Below are 13,452 nucleotides of genomic sequence, written 5' to 3'. Positions count from 1 at the left end.
TTTATTTATGTATAATTATTTCCTGTAATAAAAAAAAAGAAAAGGAAATTTAAATAAAATTTTTATTGTTATTTGTTGCAGTATCGTAACAAATAATTTTGGGGGCTTGTCCGGGAAACGAAAACCAAATTTGTATAAGCCAATTTGAAATTAAAACCAGTTTTTCAGGAAACGAAAACCAAATTTGTATAAGCCAATTTGAAACAAAAGCCAATTTGAATTGGAAACATTTTGGAAATTTTTGGAAAGTTCTAGAATATACTGTACTGTGTTATTACTTGCTTGTATTTGTGTATATTCACTATGGCTACATTTGATGTTGAAGAATTTCTTGCAATGACAGAATTGTCATATGATCATTTGAAGTCACTGAAGAAAGATGATTTGATAACAGTTTGTGATCATTTGGGTGTATCTCTAGCCCCAGGTTTAAAGAAGGCAGAGATAATTGACTTGTTAGCTAGTCACATGAAGCTTACAGAGGAATCTGAAACTTCTATCAATATTTCAGATGATGCTCAGATCCAACTAGCAAATATTGAATTGGAAAAGGAGAAAATCAACCTTGAAAAGGAGAAAATAAACATTGAAAAGGAAAGAATCAGAGAAAACATTGAAATGGAGAAAATGAGATTGGAGTACCAGTTAAAGTTGAAAGAAATGGAGTTAGCTCATGCAAATACTAATACTAACTCTGTTAAAGATAAATCTCCCCAAGGCTTTGATGTGGCGAAAAATATTCGCCTTGTGCCAAAATTTGATGAAGAGGGAGTTGATACATATTTTGTGTCATTTGAAAAAGTGGCCAAGAGACTGAATTGGCCCGAGGAATACTGGACTCTTCTCCTCCAAAGTGTTTTTGTTGGAAAGGCTGCAAAAGTCTATTCTTCGCTCTCTGAAACGCAATCATGTGACTATGCTACAGTGAAAGAAACAATTCTCAATGCATATGAGTTGGTACCAGAAGCATACAGACATAAATTTAGGAACATGCAAAGACAGACAGGCCAGACGTATGTTGAATTTGCTAGGGAACAAGAAATGATGTTCGATAAGTGGTACAGATCACTGAAAGTTGACAAAGATTTTGTTCACCTAAGGGAAGTTGTCCTCCTAGAAGAATTCAAAAAGAGTCTTCCTTTTGGCATTAAATCTCACTTAGATGACCATAGAGTTACTGAAGTCAGTAAAGCAGCCATAGTAGCTGATGAATTTGAGGTCACACATAAAGGTAGTGGAGATAGGCCTCCTTTCAAGAATTATTGGAAAAAGAAAGGTAAAGGGTCATTTAAATCCCACAATAAACCTAGTGAGGGAAAATATGCAAGCAAGGACAAAGACGCTAACAAGAATCAGGCTAGTGGGGGCACAGAATCAACCAAAAGGTCTGAGAGTCCTGGTTCCAAAATTTGTACTCATTGTCATAAATCGGGACATTTGAAAGAATCATGTTGGAAATTGGTTGGAATGCCAACCAAAACTAAGAAAGACATGGGTTTTGTCAAGCAAACAAGTGTTCCCTCGATGGAGTTTGTTCCATCAGAGCCCAATCAAGATGTTGAGAGTGTTTCTCTGGTATTTGCTGATAAAGTCAAACAGGTTGATGAAACTTTTAGAAGTTTTTTGCATGATGGTGAAGTATCCCCTTGTTCGACTGGTGCTGCTGGTAGGTCAGTGGTGATCCTTAGGGATACAGGGGCTGCACAGTCCCTGATGGTGCCAGGGGATTCGGCTCTTCCTCCGGAGAGTTCAGAGAATGCCAACGTCTTAGTTCAAGGTATTGGCCCAAATTTCATGTCGGTTCCTTTGCATAAGGTCGACTTAAAGTGTGACCTAGTTAGTGGTCCTGTGACTGTTGGTGTCGTTCCAGAATTACCCATGAAAGGTGTTGATTTCTTGTTAGGTAACGACTTGGCTGGAGATAAAGTTGTTGCATCTCCAGTGGTTTTGGAAAAGCCCGTTGAGGTAGCTGAAACTGAATTGTTGCAGGAAGATTTTCCAGGGATTTTCCCGGATTGTGTTGTTACTAGGTCTCAGACTCGTAGAGCTGAAAAGGATGATGCGGAATCTGCTGATGTAGAGGAGAGTACTGATGTCTGGTTAGCTGAAACCTTTTTCAAGGATTTGAATGGGGATAGTGTTGAAGGCTCTGTTGCTAACAATGATAGTTTGTTTAGTAAATCCTCCCTAATACAGGCACAACAGGCAGACCCAGAATTAAAAAGCTTGTCACAGAAAGCATGTTCTGAGGCTGATAAGGTTCCTGAGTGCTTTTATGTCAAAGATGACATTTTGATGAGGAAATGGAGACCTCCCCGGAGACCAGCTGATGAAGATTGGTGTATAATTCACCAGGTTGTAGTTCCTCCTTGTTACCGCACAGATATTCTGAAAATGGCTCATGAGTTACCTATGGCAGGTCATGTCGGTATTCGGAAGACAGAAGATAGAATTATGAGGCATTTCTATTGGCCTAAGATGCACAAAGATGTTGTGCATTTCTGTAAGACATGTCACACATGTCAGATTATTGGTAAGGCACAGCCTTCTATCAAGCCTGCTCCATTGATACCCATTCCTGCATTTGATGAACCTTTTACTAGGGTTCTTGTTGATTGTGTCGGACCCTTACCCAGAACGAGGTCGGGTCACAGATTTCTCCTGACGATTATGGACTTGTCTACACGGTTTCCAGAGGCGATACCTTTGAGAAGTATCACTGCAAAGACAGTGGTGCAGGCGTTAGTGCAGTTTTTCACTAGGTACGGTCTGCCGAAGGAAATTCAATCTGATCAAGGGTCAAATTTCATGTCAGGAATATTTCAGCACGTTATGAAGGAGTTGGGAATAAAGCAGATTAAGTCTTCTGCTTATCACCCACAGTCCCAAGGAGCGTTAGAACGCTATCATCAGACTTTGAAGACCATGATTAGGGCTTATTGTGAAGACTATCCCGATGACTGGGATAAAGGGATCTCATTCCTACTGTTTGCAACCAGGGATTCCCCGAATGAGTCCACAGGTTTCAGTCCATTTGAATTGGTCTATGGTCATGAGGTTAGGGGTCCCCTAAAGCTTAGGGAAGAGAGCAAAAATATTATAGCGTGAAGCCTGCAGGGGGCATGGGGGGAACGCTAGAGGCATGGGGTAACCCAAATTAATCCCCCATGCCGGATGCAGCCAGCATGATTGGTCGTTACCAAGTAATTGCCCCGTTCAGCGCGCAGGCGGCATGGGGTCAAAGCAAGGCGAGATTCAGTTTAATCCCCCATGCCGGATGCAGCCTGCATGGGCCTTAGGACAACCTCATTCAGCACGCAGGCGGCATGGGGTAAGATCGCAGTGCATTTTCAAATTAATCCCCTATGCCGGACGCAGCCAGCATGGACGCTAACTACTAGGTAATTACCCGTTCAGCACGCACTCGGCATGCTGTCAAAGTAAAAATACATTTAAAGCTAGTTCATGCCGGACGCAGCTCTCCCGCCATGTAAACAGTACTAGAAGTGCAGGTCCATTTCACGCCCGTGACACGCCCTTCAGCTCCATGCACGCCCGTTCCCTGGCCACTGCGCTGCCAGCTGACCACGGCTTGCGCCGCATGCTTTGAAATAACTGAAAATGAATAAATAATGTTATGTCGCCTTCATAAGCCTAAATCGAAAAGTGGATAGGTCTGGGGGTTCTTGTTCGCTCTATAAACTAAATAAATCATGGATGGAATGAATACATTCAGACATGTCGAAACGCATATCAAAATACATTCTTAACCTAATGAAAATGAATGAATGCAACCTTGAGTAAATATGTCGCTCTAGAGGACATTTCTTCCCCGGTTACTTCCACAAAGAGACGCATGATATTTCGGGTCTTCTTTAAGTAGAAAGAGAGAAAGATGAAGTGACTCCGTTTTTCCCATTTTTCTCATAATGGCGTACGTTTAGTACTCAATTACTTCCGATTTGAAATCAGATGGTGCAAAAGTAACCACTGATTAAATGTCATGGTCACAAAGGTTCATAAAAACTAAAGACGTTTGAGAGAAACAAAATGATTTTCAGTTATGGAAAGGCCGAAGACTTCTCGGGATTTTTGCCCTGATTTTTTTTTCGGCCAACGTTACCATGTAACAATACTTTTTGTAGTCGAAAGATGGTCTTTAGTGCAGCTCACGGCACCCTCTTATGCAATTGGTAAGACTTTAGTAAACATTTTCATTGTTTTGGGGTTGTTTGAGATGCCGTTATTATGGTTATGTCCTGTCGAAAATCCTGGAACTCCTAAAAAAATCAATACATCAAAGCGGCAGTACTGCCAATAATGGGCACTCCAAGTCCTTTACAAAATCTTAAAAACGCAAAACACCTATGCTCGTTTGTAAGAGGACTTAGATACTGTGATTATGACCTCATCACTTTTTAATACAAGCAACATGTTCCAAAAGTTTCAGTGGGTCATATGAACGTTGTCGGGGGGGGGGGGGGGGGCGTAAAGTACATTGCAGTCTATGCAATTACCCTTGAGTCCCCCTCCCCCTCACGCTCCGCCAGCAGTTGCCAAGCAATTATCTCCGTCTATACTCGTGGACATAGCTATTTTGAGGCTTGAATCAGACTTTAAATCTTATGTTTTATTGCTCTTTTTATGGAGGGAAGTCGTAGATTAACTCTCTTAAGGAGGGGGGGGGGGGGGTATGCTTGTCAGTATTTGAAATGTTTAAACGCTCCCTATAGGGGTTCTAAAAACCCTTTAAGTTTCTTAATAAAAGGTTCTCGAGTATTAAACAAAAATAAATTTCAGCTTTTTCTTGAGGGTTGCAAGTAAGAAACAAATGGCTTCCAATTTGAACTTAATTTCGGATACTTTGCATGTCTTACGACCCCTTTCATTCGCAAAGAAAAAGAAAACAACGCTCTTAATACATTTCCATTCATTTTTTTTTAAATTCTGAACAGATTGTTCCTAACTACTCATTGATCGGTGAGTAGCCTCAAACATGCTAAACGAATTAAGTATGTATTAAAAGGGGAAATCACAAATTTCTCTCTCCAGTATTAAATGGCTGTTACAGCTAATTTCGATTATATTCATTTCACTTTCATAATCCGGCCGGCCCGTGCCCCCCCCCCCCCCCCGCTTCCCACTTTGAGAAACAAAATATTTTTAATGAAAAAAATGAATAGATATAGAATAGAAAATAGAATATTTTTTATTTCATATATAGGCCTATAAACAAGAAATAGTAAGTGTATTACGTCATCAGTCTCTGCATTAATACACCAACCAGGATGTGCATATCACTGTTTTGAGAAATTAAGTGAATTTGTCAAAATTTCTTATTTCGCATCCGATTTCGATGAACATTTCAACGTTAGGCTTGTTGGATTTTGCTCTTTTTATTCAAATGAACGTTTTGTTGTGTTCGTCGTGTCTTCATGTTGCCGCTTTTATTGGATAGAATGCGAGCGACTTCTTATCCTTAATTGACCACTGGTTTATCTCTAACACAATAGACTGTCTTTTCACTGTTGAATAAATCACGCTCCGCGTCGTTTAAGCAAGGGTTATCACTTTTGTTTCGGTTATTCACAGCCCCACCTCCTGTCAATAGATAGGTCTATATTATTGCTCTCAGAGTTTCCTGTAAGAAATATTAACATCAAGGGGAAGGGGTTGGACGAAGACAATTGCATTATTTATTTAGGCATTTTGAATTGATGTATAAATATACATAAAATATGTTTGTCTTATTGGGCCAAGTATACCCTCTTAAAAAATAATATTATTTGAATAGACCAGTTTTACAAATATTTTCTTCCTGCTAGCTTATTATAGCCTATATGATTTTAGAAATCCTCTTTAAAAACATTTTTCTCAACTAAAATTACCAACACGGGAACAAAATAATTAAAATATATATTTGCCTAAATACCTTTTTAAAGCACACCCCAGATGAAATGCCGTAGATATTGGGGTGGTGATTCTTGATATGCACAAGGGGGTAGATCCCGGGGTAGTCCTCACGAAGAGGACGGGAGTGACATGTACAGTCACCAAATCGATTTTTCTTTGGATTAAAGCTTGCAAAATAAATAAATATTTTGTTGAAAGAGAAATATTAAGTAGTCACTCATATCTGAATTCAAATGTTGTTTAGGTTTTGGGAACCTCTTATTGTTTTATTTGTAGGAATATAAACCAATGGCGTACCTACAAATATCATATCGATTACTATGATTGTTTTGCGTAAATTTACTTTAAAAAAATGGCTGCAAATAAAATAAGTGATTGTACCTAAAACTGAAAAAAGTTACAAACTGAATACTTGGGAAAATTAAGGAAGTCGTTATAACATTAATCAATTTAGTAAATACCAAGGCATTTTGTAATGTACCAATGATATAGCATTCGATCTCTTTAATACGACATCGGGTGATATCATTTCCTAGCTTCAACGTGTTTAAGACCGTCCATTTTTTTTATATGTAGTTGGTTTGCATTTTTGAAACCTCTACGAAATCACTTAAATAAAATGTTGGTAGAGAGAGGAGGGGGTATATATATAAGGGGGAGAATGTACACGCGTGAATGAACCCTGAGTGCGTCGAAGTTCACATAACACAGAGTTATTTGTGAGAAAGCCAAAAAAAAAATCGATAATGCTTTGATTATTATCTCAACACGCCGTTTAACGTTTGAATACATTGCTGGCATCAATGAGCACCGTGTATTCAAAAGAATGATTACTTAGGTCTCTGTTGAATAGAATGAGAGAGACTTCTGACCCTGGGCGCGTTAATCTCGAAAACAATGGACTGTCTTTTCACTGTTAATACATGCACGTTTCACTTCGGTCAATCAAAGGTTAATTTTATTTCAACTCTTCAACCTTAATGGCAGCACTTTTGTTTGTCAGGCCTAATTGCTTCAGATTATTTTCTATTATAAGAAAGAGACACTGAAGGCAAGAGGGGGAGGGGCGATGGAAAGATAAGAAGAAACAAAACTGAACGGAGAACGGGGTTGATCGAAGAACTGAAGTGGGGAGGGGGGAGGGGCGATGGGCAGAAAAGAAGGAACAAAATGAACGGAGAACAAGGATGATCAAATGTTTGTAAAGGCCACAGCCCGTGCACTTAATGGCTGTTTTATGTGACCAGATTTTTCAAGTAAATCGTAGTAAGACACTATTATCTAACCCATACAATTTTTTTTTAAATCCATTATAATACCCTCAAAATGAAACAAAATCCAGAATATAATCGTTATAACGTCGTAGCAATCGTACAATCGATGACGATTTTACCTTTAATCCAAAATAATTCCGTGCAATTATTCAAATTTTCATTATGAGTAATTGAACAATAATGTTGAACCTCAATTAGCAAACTTTCAGGAAATGAGCAAAATGCAATTTTTCCATCAGTTCGTATACCGGTCGATTGCAACGTGAGCGAAGGCATTTCAAGAAACAGCATTACACCCTTGTATTCAAATCATGAATCCGTTATGAAAAAAACAAACGAATAATTATTGCACCGATATGGTGCTTTGAGGATGCAATGCCTTATAGTATTTTATAATGTTTTTGAATTTGCATAAAAAAAATCAGTTTTTGCAATCGAAATTGTCGATATTGCGATGTATTAATTGTCTACATATGTTTGCTTTTTGCGACAGTTAACATAAAACATTAAGCCGTAAATTCGACGAATGAATAAGTCAAGAAATCTTACAATATTGGAGAGAAAAAAGAAAATGATAAAAGAAATTGTCATGCCAATACCAGCAGCGGATCCAGCCTTCTCCATTAGGGGGGGGGGGGTTCTAGCCATATCGGATTGGCCGATCTAAACTTACTTTTTTTGTTTATTTGAAGGGTTGGTCCTGTTAATCACTTCTTAGCTTTATAATATAAATCAACATAAGTATATAATCTTATATTTCAAATATTGCGAGCGCGAGCCATTTTTCAAATTTTATCTTTTTTGTCCAAAAATTTGTTTGTGATCCTGAACAAAATTTTCAGATCAGAGCGTTACATATTTCAACAATCAAATAATGTGAGCGCAAAGCGCGACCTGATTTTTTTTACTTGTTTCTTCATGAAGAATGGAAATTCTAAGCACTTATTGTAATCGGGAACAGGATAGGTAATTGCTGCGTGAGCAAAGCAAGCGGGTAAAACATCGAGATTTAGACCTAAAAACTGGATAATCTATTATGTATTGCAAATCATGAAGAGGATGAGTGCTTGGTAGCCTTCCTACAGTAATAATGCGTGTCCAAAACGAAGTACGAACTTTTTGGTGTTCGGATCTACAACTTGACAATATTTTAACGCAGAACATGCGGCGTATCTCAATAGACTTGAGGGTGCGTGTTTCAGATTACACCTAGAATCTGGGCATTCTTTATACATTTTTTTCATGACATCGATGAGGCGAACGAGAACCATAATCTTAAGATATTGGATATTCCGACCTGAAAAATGGTGAATTTAAGCCCTATATTTCAAGCACTTTGTAGGAAAATTGTGAGATGGTCATGATATCATTTTTACATAAAAATTCAATGTCGGAAATAAATGAACGGAAATCGAATCTATGCAGAAAGAAATGAACCAATAATAATAATAATCCGCATTTATCTGGAACTTATCACGTCGTAACGACGTCTCTTAGCGCTTTAAACATAATGATGTCATTACCTCGGTCATCGGATCCTGCCATGCTCGCATACGATGTATGCACCTTCTCCACTCCGTGGAGAGCATTAAAAGAATTCCAAACTTGAATCCATTAATAACGATACTATCGATAGAAAGAGCAGCTCAGACGTAGCCTTAGTCACAAAATAGTATAATTTTCAAAACTTAAATTAAGATAAGACTAATTATTCTGATATAAATTGAAAAACACATCAAAGAAAACTAATAGAGGTAAAATATGCATCTTATATACTTATATACTTATAACATGAAGCATTCAATTCCCGAGAAAAGGAAGTTATGAATAATTAATTTGATTACAAAAAAATCGCATGTGGACGCTCAAGATGATGATTTATTACGTCACTATCTCCGATTTAGTTGAGAAACGGGCCCCAGGATATATTTGTAGCATGCAGGTGGAATGGCAGATCTATACGGCAGGACGCGGGAGGCATGACGGATTAGAGCAATAGGTGACAAGCTGCAGGCGGAATGGTGGATTAATTTGGAAAAAATTTGCGCGGCAGCACGCAGGGGGCATGGCGGATTATTTTTTGGAACGACCGTGGTAGGCTGCAGGGGGAATGGTGGATTAATTTATAGAGATTAATAGCGGCAGCACGCAGTGGGCATGACGGATTATGTTTAAGAGCAAGTGATGACCGCCTGCAGGGGGCATGGGGTTCTTAATTGGGGCGTGCTTTAGGGATAGCCTGCAGGGGGAATGCTGTGATATTTTTGCTCTCATCCCTTATCAAAGAGAGGTTTATGGTTCAGGATGATGATGTAAACCTTCTAGACTATGTGTCAAAGTTTAGAGAAAGGCTCTCAAAAGCTTGTGATGTGGCTAAGGAACACTTGAAAGAGTCGCAGGGAAAAATGAAAGCTCATGCTGATAAAAATGCAAAAGAGCGAAGTTTCAAGCCTGGAGACAAAGTGTTAGTGTTGTTGCCTTTGCAAGGTGAGCCCTTGAAAGCTAGGTTTAGTGGTCCCTACATAGTCAAAAAGAAATTGAATGATGTCAACTATGTGATCAGTACCCCTGATCGAAGAAAGTCTCAAAGAGTTTGTCATGTAAACATGTTGAAAGAATACTTTGAGCGAGAGGCTAGTCAGCCAATAGGTACAACACAGGTCAAAGAAGAAGAAAAACATGTAAATGTACATGAAGAAGAATGTTATGGAAAGACAGATAATGAATTGTCTTATACAGATGTATCCAAGAACGAACCATGTGGTATAAAGTTATCTAACTCAGAGATGTTAGGAAACATGGATGAGGCATTAAAACACCTGCCTGAAGATCAAAGAAATGATATATCTGGCCTGTTAAGAGAATATGAGAATGTATGTAAAGACAAACCAGGTCGTACACCTTTAACTGTACATGACGTAGACATAGGTGATGTAAGACCTATCAAACAGAATCCTTATAGGCTCAATCCAAGCAAGTTGGAAATGGTGAATAAGGAAATACAGTTTATGTTAGATAATGACATAATCTAACCGATTCAGAGTAGTTGGAGTTCTCCCATTGTAATGGTTCCAAAGCCAGACGGCTCTCAGAGATTTTGCATTGATTACCGAAAGGTAAATGCAGTAACTAAGACTGACTCGTATCCAATTCCTAGGTTAGAAGATTGTATTGATAGGGTTGGAAATTCTGCCTATATCACAAAGATAGACTTGCTTAAAGGATATTGGCAAGTGCCACTGACTGACCGAGCCAAAGAGATATCAGCCTTTGTTACACCTGAAGGCTTGTTTCAATGCAAAGTCATGCCTTTTGGAATGAAAAATGCACCAGCAACCTTCCAAAGGTTGACAAATCAAGTGATTGCCGGACTTGACAATTGTGTCGTATACATAGACGACATCCTAGTATACAGTGATACTTGGAATGATCATCTGAATCATTTGCGAGCACTGTTTGACAGGCTGGACAAAGCCAATCTAGTAGTGAATCTGATGAAGAGTGAATTTGCCAAGGCAAAGGTCACATATCTTGGTCATGTGGTTGGTCAAGGGCAAGTGCTACCAAGAGAAGCCAAGATACAAGCTATCTTAGACTTCCCAATTCCCACAACTAAGAAAGAATTGCTCAGATTCTTAGGTATGAGTGGCTTCTACAGGAAATTTGTTCCAAATTTCAGTACAGTGGTTAGTCCTCTGACAAACCTGCTGAAGGCAAAAGTGAAGTATGTTTGGTCTGACGAATGTCAAAGATCGTTTGAGAAATTAAAGGCCATTTTGGTGAATGAGCCTATTTTGGCAGCTCCAAACTTCACAAAGCCATTCAAAGTAGCTATTGATGCATGTGATGTTGGAGTAGGAGCAGTATTGCTCCAAGAAGATGAAGAAGGCATCGAAAAACCAGTGTGCTACTTCTCTAAGAAACTCAATCGGTTTCAAAAGAAATACTCAACTATTGAAAAAGAGGCCCTGAGTCTCGTACTAGCCCTTCAGCAGTTTGAGGTGTATCTAACCAATGGAGAGATTACAGTCTATACAGATCACAATCCTCTTGTGTTTTTGGAGAAATTTAAAACAAAGAATCAAAGACTGTATAGATGGAGCCTAATGCTCCAACCATTCCCTTTGAAAATTGTACACATAAAGGGAAAGAATAATGTAATTGCTGATGCTCTATCAAGAGTATAAAAAGTGAAATTATTCATGATTTTGACCAAGTGTGTCATTTGAAGAAAACATCTTTGATGTTCATTTATTTTAACATGTTCGTTAAGTACTATATCTTTGTACACGATAACTGTAAATGATTTATCAAGATGACTTTGAGCAGTTAAAAGAAAAAAAAGTAATCTTAAAGAAACCTTTACTACGGTAAAGCTTTCTTTTCCCCGGTGGGGGAGGTGTTATATATAAGAATAATTGTAGAAGAATTGTGAAAGCAGTTACATTAATCTATTAGTTATTTCCTCTTTAAGAATAGCCTAGAATGATCAAGTACATTCCACAGCATGTTTGTAAAGAACTTTCCAGAATGTCTTTTTATTATGCAGGCCTTGCCTATTTAAAGGCCAAGGAGTTTTATTGTTGAATAGGGAAAAGCCAAACAATAGAATTGTATTGGTAGTGGAAATGAATAGGCTTAGGTATTTTGTTTACCCATGTTGATTTCAATGAGGTCATTCAAGAATGTTTTAGAAATAAAGAAGCTTCCAGAAGAGTGAATTCTAGAAGCTTGTAGATTAGTTGAAATTTGAGAATGATCTAGAACACTTGTAATTAGTATAAAGCTGCAGATTTTTCAAGATGATCATCACATCATATGAGAGCAGGAGATCACATCACATCATATTAGATCACTTGATCATCACATCATATGAGATCACTTCACCAGATCAGATCAGAGCAGTTTATGCATCAATGAACTGTTTGCAGTTATTTTGAGAGAGAAATTATCAGTTCTCATCGAGATCATCAACATCATCAACCTGTTCAATGAACACGCTTCAACCCATGGATTGCTGAAATTGACTGTTAATCATCATCAACATCGTCTTCACGGACATTTCAACTCGTTGCAGTGACTCTTATTATTCATCGGACTTCAACATCAGTTTCATCATCGCCATCATTGTGAATTTTCGCCAGTCAACTGGGATTTTTATCATTTGGATTAATACTTGGATATAGCATCATCACTTCGGGATTTTACATCGGACACTTCAAGAGATTTATGTAAGATCATTATTTGTTTTATTTATGTATAATTATTTCCTGTAATAAAAAAAAAGAAAAGGAAATTTAAATAAAATTTTATTATTTGTTGCAGTATCGTAACAAAATCTAATAATTTTTTATATCATAAAATGTTAAAAAAGCTTGCCATACGCACGTCGCCAAGCCTATATACATTCATACATCCAAGAATTTCAACAATTATTTCGTTGTGACATGACAGCAGAAATTGAGAATGAACTTTAAGAATATACTTAGCAAGTAATTACCAGGAAAATTATATGGAACAATTCATTTTAAAATCAAAATTTCATGTAACAATGAAAGGTTACGTCGCATCGCGGACAATTCAGTCCCAAACACAGCGTGCAGGTTCGGCTTTGGCTCAGCTAGCTAGCGTGGCTGGCTAGCCAGCTGGAAGTAGAAATGCGCCAGTGTCTATATCCGGTCATCAAATGATAAGATCGTAGTTTGTCTGTTGCCGAAATGATTCTAGTGAAACATCCTAGATTTTTGAGGATTGATGATGAATGTCATGATGCAACAATTATTTTTGATGATCTTTCCCTCACTTTTTATAATTTTTTTTGCCCGTGTCGCTCACTTTATGCGTGTGTCGCACCAAGGCAAGAGCTTGTGGAATTTACGTGTCGCATGCGACACGTGTGTTCTACACTGGCGAGAACGTTGCGCTTGCCTTGACTGTGTTCAGAATAACAAATGTCATCCAACACAAGTAGAGGCACGTGGGACTAGGATTCCAAATCTAAGTTTCTAATTTAGCGTCTATTTCTATTCTAGTTAGACCTAACTTAGATCAAGGCAAAAAGATCTGCATTAGAAAACACGTGATACAAACTATTCATATCGGTTTTTGTTAAAATAATCTTAAATTTGCAATGATCTCGGAGAAAAAAAAACTTATCATACACACGTGTTGGAAAAAGCTTACCATGGGCCTCGCCATATTTGAAACTTCTGATAGCTCGCCCTCGATCGCTCGATCCATTATTGCAGTATCAAACTGCGGATCT

General features: G+C 38.1%; 1 protein-coding gene across 2 annotated transcripts in view; it reads right to left on the bottom strand.

Moving 5' to 3' along the window:
* The window catches only part of LOC121424765 (nucleolar complex protein 3 homolog), a 52,317-nt gene extending 38,898 nt beyond the window's left edge, over window positions 1-13,419 (bottom strand). For both annotated transcript variants that reach the window (XM_041620533.1, XM_041620535.1), the window contains exon 1: window positions 13,371-13,419. In XM_041620533.1, the coding sequence (XP_041476467.1) occupies window positions 13,371-13,385 (15 nt within the window). In that variant the 5' untranslated portion in view covers window positions 13,386-13,419. The remainder of the gene's footprint in view (window positions 1-13,370) is intronic.
* Window positions 13,420-13,452: the final 33 nt, after the last annotated feature.

This window comes from Lytechinus variegatus, chromosome 12 (assembly GCF_018143015.1).
Source record: "Lytechinus variegatus isolate NC3 chromosome 12, Lvar_3.0, whole genome shotgun sequence".
NCBI lineage: Eukaryota > Metazoa > Echinodermata > Echinoidea > Temnopleuroida > Toxopneustidae > Lytechinus > Lytechinus variegatus.
Note: the sequence above shows the minus strand (reverse complement) of the source record. Positions and strands in the feature narration are given on the sequence as shown.